This window comes from Puma concolor, chromosome D3 (genome assembly GCF_028749965.1).
Source record: "Puma concolor isolate L17-30 chromosome D3, mPumCon1.1.hap2, whole genome shotgun sequence".
Lineage (NCBI taxonomy): Eukaryota > Metazoa > Chordata > Mammalia > Carnivora > Felidae > Puma > Puma concolor.
This window is the reverse complement of record NC_141678.1, coordinates 35,413,629-35,430,758: the sequence shown is the minus strand read 5'-3', so window position 1 is coordinate 35,430,758 and position 17,130 is coordinate 35,413,629. Positions and strand designations below refer to the sequence as shown.

The 17,130-nt window shown below is 39.1% G+C and overlaps 3 protein-coding genes across 6 annotated transcripts in view; 2 read left to right on the top strand and 1 right to left on the bottom strand.

Moving 5' to 3' along the window:
* The window catches only part of NDUFV2 (NADH:ubiquinone oxidoreductase core subunit V2), a 31,152-nt gene extending 30,411 nt beyond the window's left edge, over positions 1–741 (top strand). For both annotated transcript variants that reach the window (XM_025931045.2, XM_086682465.1), the window contains one exon: positions 586–741. In XM_025931045.2, the coding sequence (XP_025786830.1) occupies positions 586–679 (94 nt within the window). In that variant the 3' untranslated portion in view covers positions 680–741. The remainder of the gene's footprint in view (positions 1–585) is intronic.
* A 706-nt stretch (positions 742–1,447) lies between these two features.
* LOC147575494 (uncharacterized) lies at positions 1,448–6,362 on the bottom strand. The gene is made up of 2 exons (XM_086682466.1): positions 2,190–6,362; positions 1,448–1,945 (listed from the first exon to the last, which is right to left on the bottom strand). Exon 1 carries the CDS (start codon positions 6,236–6,238, stop codon positions 5,762–5,764), a length of 477 nt encoding a protein of 158 aa, XP_086538592.1. The 5' UTR covers positions 6,239–6,362; the 3' UTR covers positions 1,448–1,945; positions 2,190–5,761.
* ANKRD12 (ankyrin repeat domain 12) overlaps positions 5,632–17,130 on the top strand; it is a 129,017-nt gene continuing 117,518 nt past the window's right edge. For 2 of the 3 annotated variants that reach the window (XM_086682461.1, XM_086682459.1), the window contains exon 1: positions 5,632–5,771. The gene's annotated coding sequence lies outside the window, so the exon portion shown is untranslated. Of the gene's footprint in view, positions 5,772–5,796; positions 6,244–17,130 lie in introns of those variants that run through there. The other variant, XM_086682460.1, reaches the window with a different exon arrangement.

Sequence of the window (17,130 nt, the reverse complement as noted above, 5' to 3'; positions counted from 1 at the left end):
ACTGCCCCTAAAGGATACCCTCCTAAATCTTCAGTTTCCCATTTCCTTCCAATTCCTCTGTTGACTTCCAAACATATGTATAAATTTGTTTTCCCTTCTGTTCACTATGGTAGATCTCAATTTAAAATATAATTCAGTTTAAATAAAATTCAAATATAAAAAGAATAAAATGTCCTCTGGGTTTGTTATGTTGCAGTTCTTAGCTCTGATCCTTGGGCAGATGCTGATCTCTAAGCCTTGGTTTCTATATCTGTAAAATAAGGCCAGTATCATTTGATTCATGGCATTGTTCTAAAGATTAAATGAGCTAATAATATATGTATGCTCTTCAATAAATGGGAACTACTAGTAACGTGTTACTTTTATATCTTTCATATTTATGGTGAGTTTTGGATATGTCCATTTTCATACTTAAGTTTAGAAAATCTTGCAGCAGTTGAAATGTTTGAATTAAATAATCCATGCTAATTCTTGGGTGAAAAATAGTTACCTAACTGGGCTTTGTAAGGTAACAGTTATTTTCTTAAGTAAAGATTTATAAATGGTAGTTATTAATAGTCAAGTTAATGTTACTTTTCTTTTCAGGAGTGGACGCTTCTCTTGTGAGCCAGCTGGAGGTCTTACCTCTTTGACTGAACCACCCAAAGGACCTGGCTTTGGTGTGCAAGCAGGACTTTAATTTATATTCAACTGTAAATATGTTCCAGGAGGAATAAAACATGAATCTTCTATCTACATAAACTTTTTATATTATTTGTTCATTTCATGGTGTATACCTAGCAACTAGCTGCTATGAGTGTCATGTTAATAGTACCATTTTAAAGTCTTTTGCTATCTATGGCTAACTCTGAAGACAGTATCTCATAATCTAGTTAACAGTCATTCCAGTATTTCCATTTTCAAATGCCAGGTCACTTTTATCAATAATATTAGGTTATTGTGAATTTCACATATATTTTGCTTTTCCATCTTTAGCTATAGCCAAGTTTTAAAATGGTTGTTCTACAGAAAACATTTTTATATTTACAGCATACAGTTTTTACTGTATTTCCAACTGGTAAGTGACACCTCAAGCAGACTGTAGGTGTAAGGAGGATAAAGTAGTTGTCTCTAGAAGTACTGTTTATCATTTTTATAAAAGGAAGGTAGAAAATACTTTGATATTATTGTATACTGCACATACAGTCTGAGTTGGAAAGAGCAGTCAATAAACAAAATAGACTCTGGTTGAATGCATATTTCCACGTAGAACAAAGGATAAAACCTTTTGTGTGTTATTATATCCAGTTCAAGAAACTAGCTATTGTACATTAGTTGCAAGTTGAAAAAAAATGTTTATAGCTTGTTTCAGAATTTCTCAAAGTCATTGTTTGGCTGCTCTTATGACAGATTAATCAGTCACTAATAGTAATTATGATGCTTAAAAATATCATTATTTTCAAGAAGATCTTTAAAAATTTGTTTTTATTTTTACCTGAGAGGGTAAACAATAACAGTAGTTACACAAATGGCATAGAAAGGTAACACAATGAAAATACCTCTCTTCTATCCTCTTGATTTTCTACTGAATTTTGTAAAAATGCCTTCTATGTTGACATTTTTTGTTTTGTTTTGTTTTTACTCGGAAAAAAGTTAGGAGTGGGGAAGCTTCAGATACTGGGTGAAAAAACAAAGACATATTAAGGATATGCACTGATTATCAATTTTTATGTAATATTTTAGAACTAGAAAATTAACTTTCAGTCATTATAATTACATAATATTATACCATTATCAAAACATATTCTGTAGTTCTTACATCATCAGTTACATTGTATTGTATCAGTATATATTAGGATTTTGAGTCTTGCTTAATCTTTTTGCCTATTTCTCTTAAAAATTGTATCAATTTTAATATAAGAATACCGGTTTAAATGATAGTTTCCTGATTAGCTTTTAAAAACACCTGCCTGGGGCGCCTGGGTGGCGCAGTCGGTTAAGCGTCCGACTTCAGCCAGGTCACGATCTCGCGGTCCGTGAGTTCGAGCCCCGCATCAGGCTCTGGGCTGATGGCTCAGAGCCTGGAGCCTGTTTCCGATTCTGTGTCTCCCTCTCTCTCTGCCCCTCCCCCGTTCATGCTCTGTCTTTCTCTGTCCCAAAAATAAATAAACGTTGAAAAAAAAAGTTAAAAAAAAAAAAAAAAAAAACACCTGCCAGGTAAAATTTTATTACAGTAATCCAACATGGTTTCAAAATGTATATGAACACACTGATTAAAATTTCCTTGCCAGTTTTCAGAGATGACTGCTGTATCCTGGTCTATTTCTCAAACCTGTAGGGAGAGTTAGGCATCATTTGTGTGTTTACTATCACTTGCTCCCTCATTTCCTCTTCTCAGTTCCTAGCTCTGCTTTTTTTTAAAAAGGGTATTTGAGGAGGAAATCTTACTATTGTTTAATAATAAAAATAAATCAATGTATCATTCTCCCTAATGACAAAGGATCTAGTACCAGTTTTTTTGTAGCAACTACTGAAAGTTGGTAGTGAAAGCTACTGATTGCTCAGAATTACTTGCTGTAACTGGATGGGGTCACTGCTCCAGAAAATCCTACAGCACATAATAACAGTTATGTAAGAGTTTTCACTGCAAAGGTATTACATATAGACTAAGTCATATGATAAGCTATGATCTGAGATTATACTTTTATTACATTCATCTTCCTAAAATACGGCAGGAGTTTTTGAATGATCTGATATATCTGGATGTAATGTAGCAAAACAAAGATAGTTGATTCTAAAGTTGTGAAGAACTAAGTACGTTGGTGGGAAGGTAAATTTTGCAGAATGGCTTCTGACACAGATACCAAATACAGTTGACTCTTGAACAGTGCGAGGGAGTGGAAGGAAGTTGGAGCACCAACCCACCTCTCTCCAAATTGAAAATCCTCATGTAACTTTTGACTCCCCCAAAACTTAATAGCCTACTGTTGAGTGGTAACATAGTTGATTAACACATATTTTCTATGTTATATGTATTATATATACTGTATTATAATAAAGTTACAGAAAAGGTTAAAAATAAAATACATTTTAATACGGAACTTCTCAAAAAAAGTTCTGTATGAGTAGACCCATGCAGTTCAAACCCATGTTGTTCGAGAGTCAACTGTGGAGAGCCTGGGTGGCTCAGTGTGTTAAGCATCTGACTCTTGGTTCGTGATCTCACGATTTGGTTTGGTGGGTTGGGCCCCCCAGCAGGCTCCGTGTTGACAGTCCCTCTGCCCCTTCCCCACGCGTGGTGTGTCTCTCTCTCTCTCTCTGTCAAATAAACTTAAAAAAAAAAAAAAAAGTCAATTGTATGCACACTTTAAGTGCCTGCTTAACTTTGGCTAAGACTGAGGTTTAATGCTTGCAGTCCTTGACTGTTTGGTCCTATTCTGAAAACAGGTATTTTACCCATTTGCTGAAGATGGATTCCAGGACTTGAGCCAACAAAAGACAGGGATATACAATTAAAAGTCTTAATTAGCAGCTTACTAACCTACTAGCTTGTAGATATGGTTTTCTTCAGACTTTTCTTGAGACCATTATCCGTAATATCTATAATGATTATGTCTTGATTTACATTTCTAGTTTCACACTGAAAAGGAAAATTAAGTTATAGCTAATCTCATTTACCACGTATAAATAGGGGCTTCATTAAATGTTTTTGCAGCTGAATTCTACAATGAGCTCTTCTACAGGTAGTGTCCCACCGAGTGTAGCCAATGCCTTATGAATCTTTCATATATTCAGTGATTTTAAGAAGGTTGTACGTGTAGTTGCCACAAATTATGGTTAATTTGCTTGAGCAAATTAAAGATTAGCTACGTTTCAATTCTGAAGTGAGGCACTATAGAAACTGCTATAGAAATAGCAATTGCCATTACCATCAATACTAATGGACTTTATTTGACAGTAAAATGAGAACTCAATGACTTGAAGAGATGGCAGAGTTGGTGAAATTTTTAGTGGATCTCTGTATTTCATGCCGTAAATAACGCATGTTAAAGGTAACAGTATTCCACCTACAGCCATAAAGTGCTCTTTTACTATTCATATTGAACCTAATGTTTTATAGGTGGGAGAAATCAGGAACCTAGGAAGGGAAAAGTGCAAGTTTATGCTTTATATAATTTGTTGAGATTTAATGTTGTGTCAACTGTAAAGTGTCAAAACTGTGATTAGTGACATAAACCTGTAACTCCATTAAGTCACAAATACGTGCTGTAGTTGTAAATGACAGCTTACTATGGCAAGGCCAATATTAACAATGAGGAAGGTGGTTTCCGTCCAATGCGTAAACCCCCTTTAGTGGTTAAAGGCATTCCTAAACTGTCGCAGATTAGCCTCGATGTAAATAAAAAGCGTCCAGAAGTTTAGTCAATAAAATGGTTTCCCTCTGATTATGTAACCCCCTTGGTGGTTAAACAGAGGCATGTACGAACCGTCGCAGACTAACCTCGATGTAAATAAAAAGCATCCGAAGTAAGTTCCCGCAGCTGGTAAGCCAAGACCGTAAAATTTCCTCACGCACTCTACTCCAGTATCTGACTAGTTCCCCCTCAAATACTATCTCAGATATGGAGAAAGGTACTTGTTTCTCTAAAATGGTTACTCGAAAGTGTGAATGGGAGAGAGTATATCCTGGGGTTCGCCATATCCCCGCTGCAGGTGCACATTAAGGTGCTTTCAAAACTGGCACTGGGGCCCCAGCTGGCGCAGGTGAGGCCGGGCGCGTCGCTGCCCGGCCGAACTCCGGCTAGCGTCCCCGTCCCGCGGGCTCCGACGCAGGTGCTGCCCAGCCGGCGCGCAAGCGCACTGCGGCGTGGACGTGGGCGCCCAGCCGCGCCCCGCGTCTCCGAACACGTTGGGGCTGGCCGTTCGCAGCTAGGAGTTTAGGGGGCTGACTCCCCGCCTCTGCCTTTAGACCTATCTTCCTGGGTTCGACCTCACAAACTCTCCCACCCGATCTGCAAAAATAACAGAGTATGTGAATACTCCATGTCCAGCCTCTTCGCCGCCGCCGCCATTTCCAGAAGTTTCCAGTCACATCCACTGCCATGGTCGCCACAAAAAGCGACCGCAGAACCCGTCGTCCTGGCAGCGTCAGCGGAGCCTATTCTGCTTTCTAGCTCACCCCCAGATTTTCCCCTCTCTTTTCGGGCCGGTGACGGCGTTGGAAGACGGTATCACCTGGGTGAGGTGGAAGGAGGTACGAGCACGTAGAGGAGTTCCGGCCTACACCCCCGCCGCCTCCCACTTGGTACCTTCCGACTGCCCCCGCCCCGCGGCTCGGGAAGCTTCTCCGTAGAACTGAAAGAGCGGCGGGGTAGCGGGGAGGGGCTGGCGGAAGGGGCGGGCGGGCGCCGGAGGCGGGGCGGTCACGCCGCCCGTCCCGTGCCCGTGAAGTCACGTGCCTACGTCGCAGCCAATCGCCGGGCGGCGCTGTCCTGGGAGCGAGGAGGCTGTGGTGAGAGACGGACGGAGACCGGAGATGTTTTCAAGCCAGGCCTCCGCGGCGTTCGTGGCGGTTGCAGCGGCGACGAAGACAACGACAGCGACGGCAACACCGAGGCACTCGTTCAGGGGGTAAACCCTCCTGCGCCGTTAGTGCCTTGGGTCCGTGAAGGTGAGGGGGGCGTGGCGACAGGCGAGGAGGAAGGAGGGGCGCGGTTTCGAGCCCCGTACCCGGCGCCTGGGAGGAGACCCCTCAGTTCTGCGCTGCTCCCGTCTCCCCTCATCAGAGCAAGGTAGGGGACGCGCCCTGCCCACCCTGTCTCGTGCCGCCAGGCCAGGCCAGGCTCAGCCCAAGGCGCCGCCGGCCTGACAGTGACAGGCCGTTAGTGGCCCCGGCGCGGGTCCGCTCCGCCCGCCGCCGCCCCTCCAGGAGTCCTGAGAAGCTGCGGCGCGGCCGGGAGCCGCCAGCAGGGCGGTGGTGCGGGGGGATTCGGCGGGGCACCCCCCACCCCCCCGCCGCCGCTCCCGGGGCTGGGCTGCCGCCGCCTCCCGGAACATGGCGGGGCCGGGAGGAGCGTGTGCGTGCGAGTGTGCGCGGCCCGAGAGGGCGCCGCCGGCGTGCTGCGGCCGGACCCGGCGGGGCGGGGCTGGGCGGGGGTGGGGGCGCGCCCGGCCCGTCGCGCGCGCCCGCCGGCCCGCCGTGAGCCAGGGTGCGGGCGCGGCCGCGGGAGACCGCTGCGGCCCCTCCTGGAGAGAGCATCGGAGGTACGGGGGTCAGGGGGAGAGGAAGATGAAAGGGAGAAGGGAAATTGCCGCTTTGATAGTCTCAAGGGAAAGGAGAGCGGCACGCTGCAGTTCTGTCTTAAATGCCAGTGTACTCTGTCCTTGCCGCATTGGGCACTGGGTTCTCTTCATCGTTCTGCAAGTGCCCATTCGAATGGTGTTCGTAGACCCTTGGAGCACGTCAGATTCTTAGATCTCATTTTGAGGGGTAATATGGTGTGACGCATCCTCAAGGATCCCAAAGCGTTGAATAAACGGTTGTACAAAGAGGTTACCGAAGCCCAGCTGACAGCTGTTTTAATAATAACAGTAAGAAACAGTTTGGGATGGGAAGTTAACACTATTGCACCAGTTGAAACCGTAGGAAACATTTTAAGCTGTGTACTCTTTGACATTGTAATTTCCACCGGACACCCGCGGGTGAAATGGGTTGCAGATTCAGTGATGTGTAAAGCCTTGGAATTATCTGTAATCCCGAAGTTGAAATGAACCTGTGTTCTTAGTCATGTGCTCCTTTTTAATTTTAAAATTTGTTTACGTAAATTATGAAGGAAGGTGAACTGGTAAAATAGCTATTCTAAAATAAATTGACTTCATTAAAAACATATGCTCAAGTAGGCTGTTCAAAATCTCGGGCACTGATCTGTTTCAGTTTCTTCAATCATTGTACAAAGGCTTTCCTGGAGATTAGCTCAGAACTGGCAGAACATATGCTCTATTGGTGCCAAGTGGCTTAAAAACAAAATGAGATAGTGTTGACTGTATAAGATCAAGTCATTATATTTGAGCTAAACGCAAAAAATAAAGATTCATGTCTCTCCAGGAGATGATAGGCAAGAGGAAAAGGTTTTACTTCTTAAAGATCTTTTATAGTTAACACAAGTACCAATTAAATGTTTTTTAAAGGAAGGTATGCAGCCACCTTGACTAAAGTCAAGCTATTCAGGGATGTGTTCTATTTTAGGGGCATGCAAGGTGTTAAAGGGAACTAAAATCTGAGTATTAAGGGGTATTCATGGAAGGTAAAGAGTTAAAAAAAAAAGAAACAGGGTACCTTTAATGTTTTTTGTCTCTGTGATTTCCATAGTTGTTTAGTATGGTTTAATGAGCAAGCAGAGCTGGGAAAGTGAAAATCTTGGGGTGTGTATTCCATGAGGAGTATTTGAGATAGAATAGAGAGAACTAAAATATTCTGATGAGGAAAGAACTTAGGTAGGTGAAAAAATATGTTCAGTCTCTGGTTTTAGTTCTTGAATATCAAGGGAAGGGGAAAACAGTTGAATTTTGTTTGGAGACAAGTGCCTACTCAGTGGAATGAATTTAAAAGGAAGATGTTTTTATCAAGGTGTTTCTATATGTGTGTGTGTACACATATATGTGTGTGTGTGTGTATATATATAATCCTATAGAAGTTTTTGGAAAGTGTGATATTCTTTTGAGGTAGATTGTAGAAAATGGTAGTCAGTGGGCTATTTGAAAAACACTTTGTTGGAAAAGAGGTTTTTATTCTAAGGAATAAGAAGAATAATAGTAAAAATGTTCAGTTTGTTGGTATTGACTGGTAGTTAAATTTTTTCATTCTCCTGTTTTAAGAGCATTATTTCAGTCTAAAAAGAGAATGATTTATGAGATTGCTTCCATCATAGTCCATAAGAGGTTTAGACTGTTCTCTGTGTATAAACTTGATACTGAAGCAACATTTATCAGAAAGGCATGAAGAATTTGTTTCATAATTGCAATAGTTTTGTTTAAGAGCTGTTCACACACTACTTTGTTACTTGGAGTTTCTAAAATTAACATCAAAATGTATTTGTAAAATGTATTGTGTAAAGGGTAGAGTCATGGTGATTTGTCCTTAGAACTGGAAGGGACTTCAGATTTTCTCATTTTACGGATGAGAAAATAAAGTCCTACTAAAGTGAACTAACTTACATAAGTCAGTACAACCTAGTTCAAAAAGTCTGTGGTTTGGGCCTAGAGATTCCTTTCTGTGAAAATGCTAATTTGCTCCTTTAAGAAGTAGTTTTTTGGAGTACTGGAAAGAATATTGAAATATAAGCAAGAAAGCCTCAGTTAAAATTTTTGATTTAAAAGTAAAAATTCTTGATTTATTACTTCCTAACTGTGGTTTTTGACAAATTGCATTAACTTTCAGGACCTTCTTAATCTACAAAAAGTCATTTTCCTACATAATTTACAGCGATGGAATAAATGTGATTGCATATGAAAAGCACATGGTATATTGTAAACTTTTATACATATAAAAAGTGGTGATATTTTAAAATATCTGTGTAACAAGGCGTCTAGATCCCTAGGTCTTTGCTTAGCCTTAGCTTTATTGTTTCCAGCACCTGCTGTTTTACAGATTATAACTCCCTGTAGATACATTTTCTGATCCCCACTTAGATCTAATCTTAGTAAAGCTTCTTATGAACATTTTAAATATTGCAGTTGTTAGAGCCTGACTTCCTCTGGAGAATATGAAGTTTCTCCATATAGCATTTGAAAATATTCTCATTTACACTCATGCATGCATAATCTGTTTCTTTAACAGTGGCTTTTTAAAAGTAATAGTGAAAGTGTCTTAGTTGCAATGTTAATTTGTCTGTTGCTAGTTTCCACATATGGCAATAACAGGAGATAATTTCCTTTGTAAACTCAGTTTTGAATGGTTGGTGTTAAGGTTATCTTGTAGATCTAAATATGTAGAAATGTTAATGTTAAATATGTAAAAGTGAGTTTTTGTTTGTTGGCTTTTGCTGTTATGTTTAAAGATCTTGCTTCTAGTGCTTTGAATTGATAATACTGGAAACCAATATAGTAATATTGTTTATTGTAGTATTACATATTTTACCTGTAATCGTGAGTTTGAAGATTATGATAAATACTTCTTAAGCACTTAGAATGTTCAAAGTTCTAAGTGAAATATTTAAGATAATTTTCAAAATAATCTTGTTAAACAGATACTACTATTATTCTAACATATGGCCAGGATAATAAGGCTTTGAACTATTATGCGATGTGTATATATTCATAGACCTGAAAAAAGTGACAGACCGTATTGTTCCCATTCTTAATCATTTGTTTGTGCTCTGCCTCTAATTAAGAGTGTTTAACTGATTTTGAAAAGTTTTGAGGCAGAGTTTCTTTAATTTCAGATTTTGTGAAAATATCTGGAGGCCAGCTATTCTACCTTCTACTGTGTTGGTCAAAAAAAACCAAAAAGAAAGTAAATACCTTATGAGATTCTTGGAAGGTAGGCAGAAAGCCTTTTTGTGAGATGCTGAGGTAACTGTTGGGTTTTTTTTTTATGTTGTCAGAAGCAAATTAATCTCCCCAGCTACAGAAGGACTACAGTTTTTAACGTTACAAGAGGTGATTTTAACAAACTCCACCTTGATATTGATGCCATTTTTCTAAAGAAACATTTTAATCATAGTTACTATAGGAAAAAGATCACCAACCAAACTCATTTAGGACTTTTGTAAAGGAATAGATCCAGCAATAGAAAATTTGTGCAGGTTAGAAAATAGCACCCAATAGGTTTTCCAATTAGTGACAGCCTCGAAAATTCTAAGAAGTTCAGACTCTTAAGTTCTTAGAAAATTAAGGTAAACACAGAAATGCTTCCAAATTGAGATAAGTAGAAGAGATAAATTATGGAGCTGCAAGTTAGAGAGTGGAAGTAATTTCTTTTTCTTCGGCATTTAAAAAATTGTCTCTTTGGCCGTTGACTTTATGTTTGCTATTGCACTAAAATTGTTTCAAATATGTAATAGTCTACTCTTCTGGTTTTCGGTTTGTATTTGGGCCATAATTGGGGGAAATACCAGAAATGTTAGTGATATCATATTTTCCCCATTTTTAAAGCTTTATTTTTATTTTTAAGTAATATCTGAACCCAGTGTGGGGCTGGAACTTAGAACCCTGAGATCAAGAGTCGCATGCTGTACCAACTGAGCCAGCCAGACTCCCTCAATATCATATTTTTAAACTACTTTGTTGCTTGAAAGAGGTGTGTGAGAGAATCTTGTAGCTTCTCAGATTTCAGATTGTTCTTCTCCTACATGGGAGTTTTGTTTGCCTCCTGAATTCTAATGGAGAACAGAAACCATGTATGTGTGGTTCTCTCTCCCTAGAAGTATCTATTTTGACTCAGGATTCAGTAGTACGTAAGAATTACGATGCTTTGTAGTTCATGAAATACTTTTTATGTGAGATCCTTTGAATTTCACAACTACTCTGAGATCAGCAAAACATTAGGTAAGCTGATGATGTTGAACCATGGATAGGATCCAGGTTAAAATTCCCTGGCAAAATGCTAGACTTTTGAAATTCACTCACTAAAGAGAAGCATTAGTACATCTAAAGGAAGAGAGGAGAAACACACCTACTGTACTTTTTATTTTCTTTTCCACCAAAGGCACATCGTATACAGCTTTCTTTCTGTTTTGTTATACCTCTTCTGAAACTTAAGCAGGGTAGAAGTAAATACTAAAACATTCTTTATACCACTTTACTAACTTGTGGTGATAATGATGTTGAAGACAAATGAGAAAATTAAAATTTTACAAAATGTTTCCTACCTTAATTTGAACAAAAGTATTACAATTAGGAAGAAAGCCTTGTTACATTCTCTTGTTCTAAATGCTAAATTGTTCTAAATACTAAGTCTTGCAACCTCTGAGTTAAAGTCCTTTTTTTATCAGAGTTTGAGTATTTGAAAGTTATTTGGTGATGAAGGAAAAGAACTTTTATTGAGCTTCTGTACTTGAGGCACTGTTAGATACTTGCATATGTTATTTTAATCAATGACGAGAGGAGATACTATCTACTTATGAAAATACTTCAAAAAGTTGTCATTAGAGTATCTCTAACTTTAGATATTTAGATATCTTGAGTACTAGACTCAAGAACTAACTTGAAATTTATAAGTGCTGTATAAATGTAAGTTTGTTACTTAGAGAAGAATTTACTTATGATCAACCTAATTCATAGATTTATAATGAGGCGGATCATCCTGTGGTGGTTATTCAACCTTCAGAAGTTAACCCTGTCTTCCAGATTTCATTAAAACATCCCAAGAATAATGATGAGTGTTCTCTTTAAGCTGAATTTGAACAGAACAAAAAATACCTTTTTACTGAGTTTCTGTTTGTCCTCTTATCATTGAAAGTAAACAGGAATGTTTGACAGCAGATTGGCTTACTCATTCTTCCTTTCTTTTGTCCTTTTTCCTCCTTCGTGGCTCCTCCTTCCCCTTCATACACTGATGTTCCCCTGCTTTTGCAAACACCCAGTGAAGAAAACATTACCTATCTATTGTTGGTTGACAATTTAAATTTGTGTTAGTTGATTTAAGTATACCACTTCAATTTCAAGGCTTTTGTCTTTAATTATGGTATGAATACTGATTTTAGCTACAGGAATTTGGATCATTAGCTAATACATCATTTGCATTTTCCCTTGTGTGAATTAACACTTCATATCCTTGGCCATTTTTCTCTTTGTTCCTTCTTACTGAAAACTTCTAGAAATGGCAATCAAGAATTTAAACAATTTTTATTTAATTTATTTTTTATTTTTTTAAACAATTTTTTTTTAATGTTTATTTTTGACAGAGAAAGACAGACAGAGCATGAGTGGGGGAGGGGCAGAGAGAGAGGGAGACACAGAATCTGAAGCAGGCTCCAAGCTCTGAGCTGTCAGCACAGAGCCCGACGTGGGGCTCGAACTCACAAACCGTGAGATCATAACCTGGGCCGAAGTCGGACACTCAACCAACTGAGCCATACAGGCACCCTATTTAAACAATTTTTAAAACACTTTCATTAGTGTTTTTAAATTACAGAATTAACATATGCTTATTATTAAAGTAAAAAACCTACAATAAAAGTTAACGATTCTCTAATCTCTCTTTATGGATATTTGTATATTAGAGATTGTTAATCTGTATGTTACAAATATTTTTTCTAATCTATCATTTGAATGAAAACTTGCATTTTACATCCTTTTGGCAAACCCCAGAAGAAACCGACTCTCTCCATACTATTAATTTTAAGTTTGGTATTTGAAAGTTATTGAGATGATAACTTATTGAGATGATAACTCTCTGGGCTCTTTAATTATTTCTAATCCAAGAATTTCTTCTGCCTATAGCTTTTGTGAACTCAGTAGTTAGGGAGGAAGCACCAGAAAACAGTGAGAATTCTTGGAGCATAGGGGAAAACTAGAGTCTCACATTTAAATCCTAATTCATTATGAAGTACCATTTGACTGATAGAAGCATAATTACAAGTGTTTTACAGTTGATAACAGGCTCTCCACTTAACTTTTCATGCACTCCTTACAGTGACCTTGTGAAGTTTATCACATTCCGATTTTTATTTAAAAAATTTTTTTTAATATTTATTTTTGAGAGAGAGAGCCAGAGCCAGAGCATGAGCGAGGGAGGGACAGAGAAGGAGACACAGTATCTGAAGCAGGTTCCAGGCTATGAGCTGTCAGCACAGAGCCAGATGCAGGGCTCGAACCCACGAGTTGTGATTGTGAGATCATGACCTGAGCCAAGGACGCTCAACTGACTGAGCCACCCAGGTGCCCCTAATTTTTTATTTTCAAGTAATCTTTACACCCAACATGGGACTCATGCTCTACAGACTAAGCCAGCTAGGTGCCCCATATCTTACTCCTGTTTTAGAGATGAGATTTGATTTAAATCTGTGATTGTGTTGCTTCCTCACAGAACTACACCTTCAAAAAATTTGGTGATGTTAAGAGAAAAAAGGATAAAATAATAAGTAAATTTTTAGCCTTTTGGTAAAAAATAATTATTTTGCATTACAGACTATGGATTTTTACGAGGAATGAAAGGTCTTGAATGGTCCAGTCTGAAGTGTGATAGTTTATCTCTGGATATTGAATTTGAAAATAACTGAAATTTTTATCTTTTTACTTCTAAATTTTCAAGTTGAGCAAAGAAGGTTTTAAACTTTTCATAGTTAATACGTTTTATTTTTTTTATTAAAAGTTTTTTTTTTAATGTTTTTATTTATTTTTGAGACAGAGCATGAGCAGGGGAGGGGCAGAGACAGGGGGAGACACAGAATCTGAAGCAGGCACCAGGCTCTGAGCTGTCAGCATAGAGCCCGACGCGGGGCTCAAACTCACAATGTGAGATCATGATCTGAGCTGAAGTTGGACGCTCAACCGACTGAGCCACCCAGGCGCCCCACAGTTAATACATTTTAAATAAATGTTTCTGTGAACAGCATTGCATTTGTCATTGTTGAGGCAGATGTTTGGGAAAATATAAGCAAAGACAGTATTATAGTCTTTGTCTTTTTTAAGGGTTTACACTGAATGAGCAGAACATAAATGTGTGAAATAGGAAGACGTTGTTATTAAACATCCAGATTGCTTTCTGGTTGTTATGAAAAGGAATATACCAAACTGCAAGGACGTATATCGTGTCTGTCTTGTTCAGTGTTGTACACCCAAATTTCATCACACTGTAGAGTCATCACATATTTATGGAATGACCAAGAATCACCCCAGTGACAGGAGAATGGTCTGATTAGTATAAGAGGACTCAGGGAGAAGGGTAGTGCAGGAGTTTACTAGGATGAGGGGCTTAATAAAAATGAATTTGCGGGACACCTGGGTAGCTCAGTCAGTTAAGCGTCCAACTCTTGGTTTTGGCTCTGGTCATGGTCTCACGGTTAACGAAATTGAGCACCAGATTGGGCTCTACATTGACAGCAGGAGCCTGCTTGGGATTCTCTCTTTCTCTCTCTGCCCCTCCTCCATGGGTGTTCTCTTTCTCTAAAAGGAAATAAACTTAGAAAAATGAATTTGCAAGATGGGAAACAATGTAATGCAAATTTTCTTAGAAAACAATTATAGCAAAATTACATGAAATTCAGTAAGAGACAAGAAGATCATTGATAAGGTTGTTAAGTTTTAAGGTTTTAGGTCCTTGTGCTCTAAGCACATACCCGAAGAAGACATTATCTTATCTGCTTGTGTGGAACTTAAAATTTAGCATGAAGAGATAGTTACTTTTAAAGCAAGGATCCATAATTAGGGAGAGGTCCTGTAAACATTTTGAAATTATATTGTGAATCCTTTTTTTTTAAATGTTTATTTTCTTTTTGAGAGAGAAAGCATGAGCGCGCGCGCACACACACACACACGCACGCACGCGCGCGCGCGCGCGCGCGCGCATAGGGGGGAGGGGCAGAGAGAGATGGAGACACAGAATCCAAACAGGCTCCAGGCTTTGAGCTGGCAGCATAGAGTCGGATGCAGGGTGCGAACTCACGAACCATGAGATCATGACCTGAGCTGAAGGCAGACACTTAACCGACTAAGCCACCTGGGTGCCCCTATTTTAAATTCTAGTGAATATGCTTTCAGGGTCTGAAATAGGTGTGTCCAGAAAATACTATGAATACTGTGACTTGGGAATTAAGTTCAGGTTTGAGGTAGAATTATTATATTCTTAAATAGTCCTAAACTTGTATATTTTGGCATTATTTTTATAGTATATTTGTTTGTGATAAAACTGTTTAATATTGATACAGTCAGTGGAATTTGCCTCTTTTTTTTCCACTTTATAACATTTGTGTGATTATGTATCTAGGAGTTTTTATAATGTTTTTTAAAAAACTTTTTAATGTTTATTTATTTTTGAGAGAGACAGAGTGCGGTAGAGAGAGACACAGAATCCAAAGCAGGCTCCAAGCTCTGTGAGCTGTCAGCACAGAACCTGATGCGGGGCCCAAACCCACCAACCATGAGATCATGACCTGAGATGAAGTTGGACGCTTAACTGACTGAGACACTGAGGCGCCCCTAATGTTTATTTTTGAGGGAGAGAGAGGGAGAGAGGGAGACGAACAGGAGGGGGGGAGGGGCGGGGAGGGAGTGGGAGACAGCAGATCCTAAGCAGGCCCTGTGCTGTCAGTGCAAAGCCCAACTTGGGGCTCGAACCCCTTGAACCATGAAATCGTAGCCTGAGCTGAAGTCAAACACTCAACCAACTGAGCCACCCAGGTGTCCCCAGTAATGTTTTCTTTTAAAAGTAAAGCAAAATATGCATGTATCCTTTCCCATTGGGGTTGGAGTTTTCATAGTACCATGCTTTTCTTACTGTCTTACAGTTACTAGAATACATTGAATTTGCTTTGGCCCCCCCATCATCTCTCTCCTTATCATTCTTTTCAGTATACCTTGGTAGAGAACCAGTTTATATTTCTAAGTTTCTCTGGCTAAAAAAGCTACCAGTAAGATACACTACTACCCTAAGCAGGTTTAGAGCATGTTTTCTTTTAAATGCCCTGAAATATGTAGTTACCTGAATTCTTGTGTGTGGTATAGTAAGTCGGTTAACGTTGGAGAGTGTGCAGGATATAGAAAAAGTGAGGTAGTAGATCAGGACTGAAATAAAGCCCAAACAGTTCAACCCTGGTGTGAAATCATATGGAAGCTATAAATTTTGGCTCTAGCCTGAAGCAGTGTTACAACTCACTGTAGTTGGGTCAGGGTGGGAAAAGTGTGATATGCAAATTAGAAATAATTTAATTCTTCCATTAGCGTTGCTCTCATAAAGTACTAATTCTAGCTACCTTTAACTGCATAAGGTGGGCATACATAAAGATGCGTTTCAGGATCAGAGGCATATATTATAGAAGCAATGATTCTCGTAAACTATTCTGGTTTGTTTTTTGTTTTTTTTTATTACCATGGCCTTTATCCTGAATCTCTCATATATTTATGTACTGCTGTTAAAATTGCACTGAATTATCTAAACAATTAAAAGTCCTACCATTTAAAGGTAAAGTATGTGCCCTGTCATTTTTAAAGAAAGCAGTAAGAGTTAGGCCATTACTTGGAATTAAACTGTGAGTAGTATTTAGAATGGTACCAGATTTGGGGCACCTGGGTGGCTCAGTCAGTTAGGCATCCGACTTCGGCTCAGGTCATGATCCCACGGTTCATGGGTTTGAGCCCCACATCGCTCTGTGCTGACAGCTCAGAGCCTGGAGCCTGTTTTGAATCCTGTGTCTCCCTCTCTCTCTCTGCCCCTTCCTCTCTCTCTCTCTCAAAAGTAAAAAAAAAAAAAAATTAAAATTAAAAAATTTTTAAAAAGAATGGCACCAGATTTATGTTGCAAAGATCAGCTCATGTTTTTGAGGGGCAGGAGAGGGTGCAAAGTTAAAATACCAAAACTTTTTTCTTTTGAAATACTAGATAGTAAAAAAGTACAGAAAACAGCATAATGAACTCCTCGGTACCTATCACCAGCTTAAGAATTAAACATTACAAATTCAGTGGAAGCCCCCTAATACACTTTTCCTGGATCTATTTCCTCACTCCCTCAGGGGAATTCTTATCTCCCTTTTTTGTTCTTGGCACGAACTTCCTAACAGTGACTTTTCCCTTTTTCTAGACCTATGTAATTTTGTTTTTTTCTTCAAAGTTCACTTCAGGGTCCCTTTCCATGTTTATTGCATATTGTATATTGAGAGTGGTCTGACAAGGGGAAATGAAAATAAGATTGTATATGTGAGGTAAAAATCTGCCTTAAAATCTAGGCAAAGGAAAGTTAGATTTCAACACTGTACTATTTAGCAGAACAAAATTGATAAAGTAGATGTAAGAGTAACCTAATAACAAAATTGGTTTAGGAAGGTTAGTCTGGAAGGAAGTGGTGATTTGCTAACTCCTTTGACTGACTTTTCTTCCTAATTATTGTATGTCAGTGAGATTTTACTTGGCCTCCAACACTTGACCATTTTGACAGAAGAGAAAGGAGCTGGTGACAAAATGTTTAATTACAAAGGTTTCTAGAAAGCTTTCAGGATT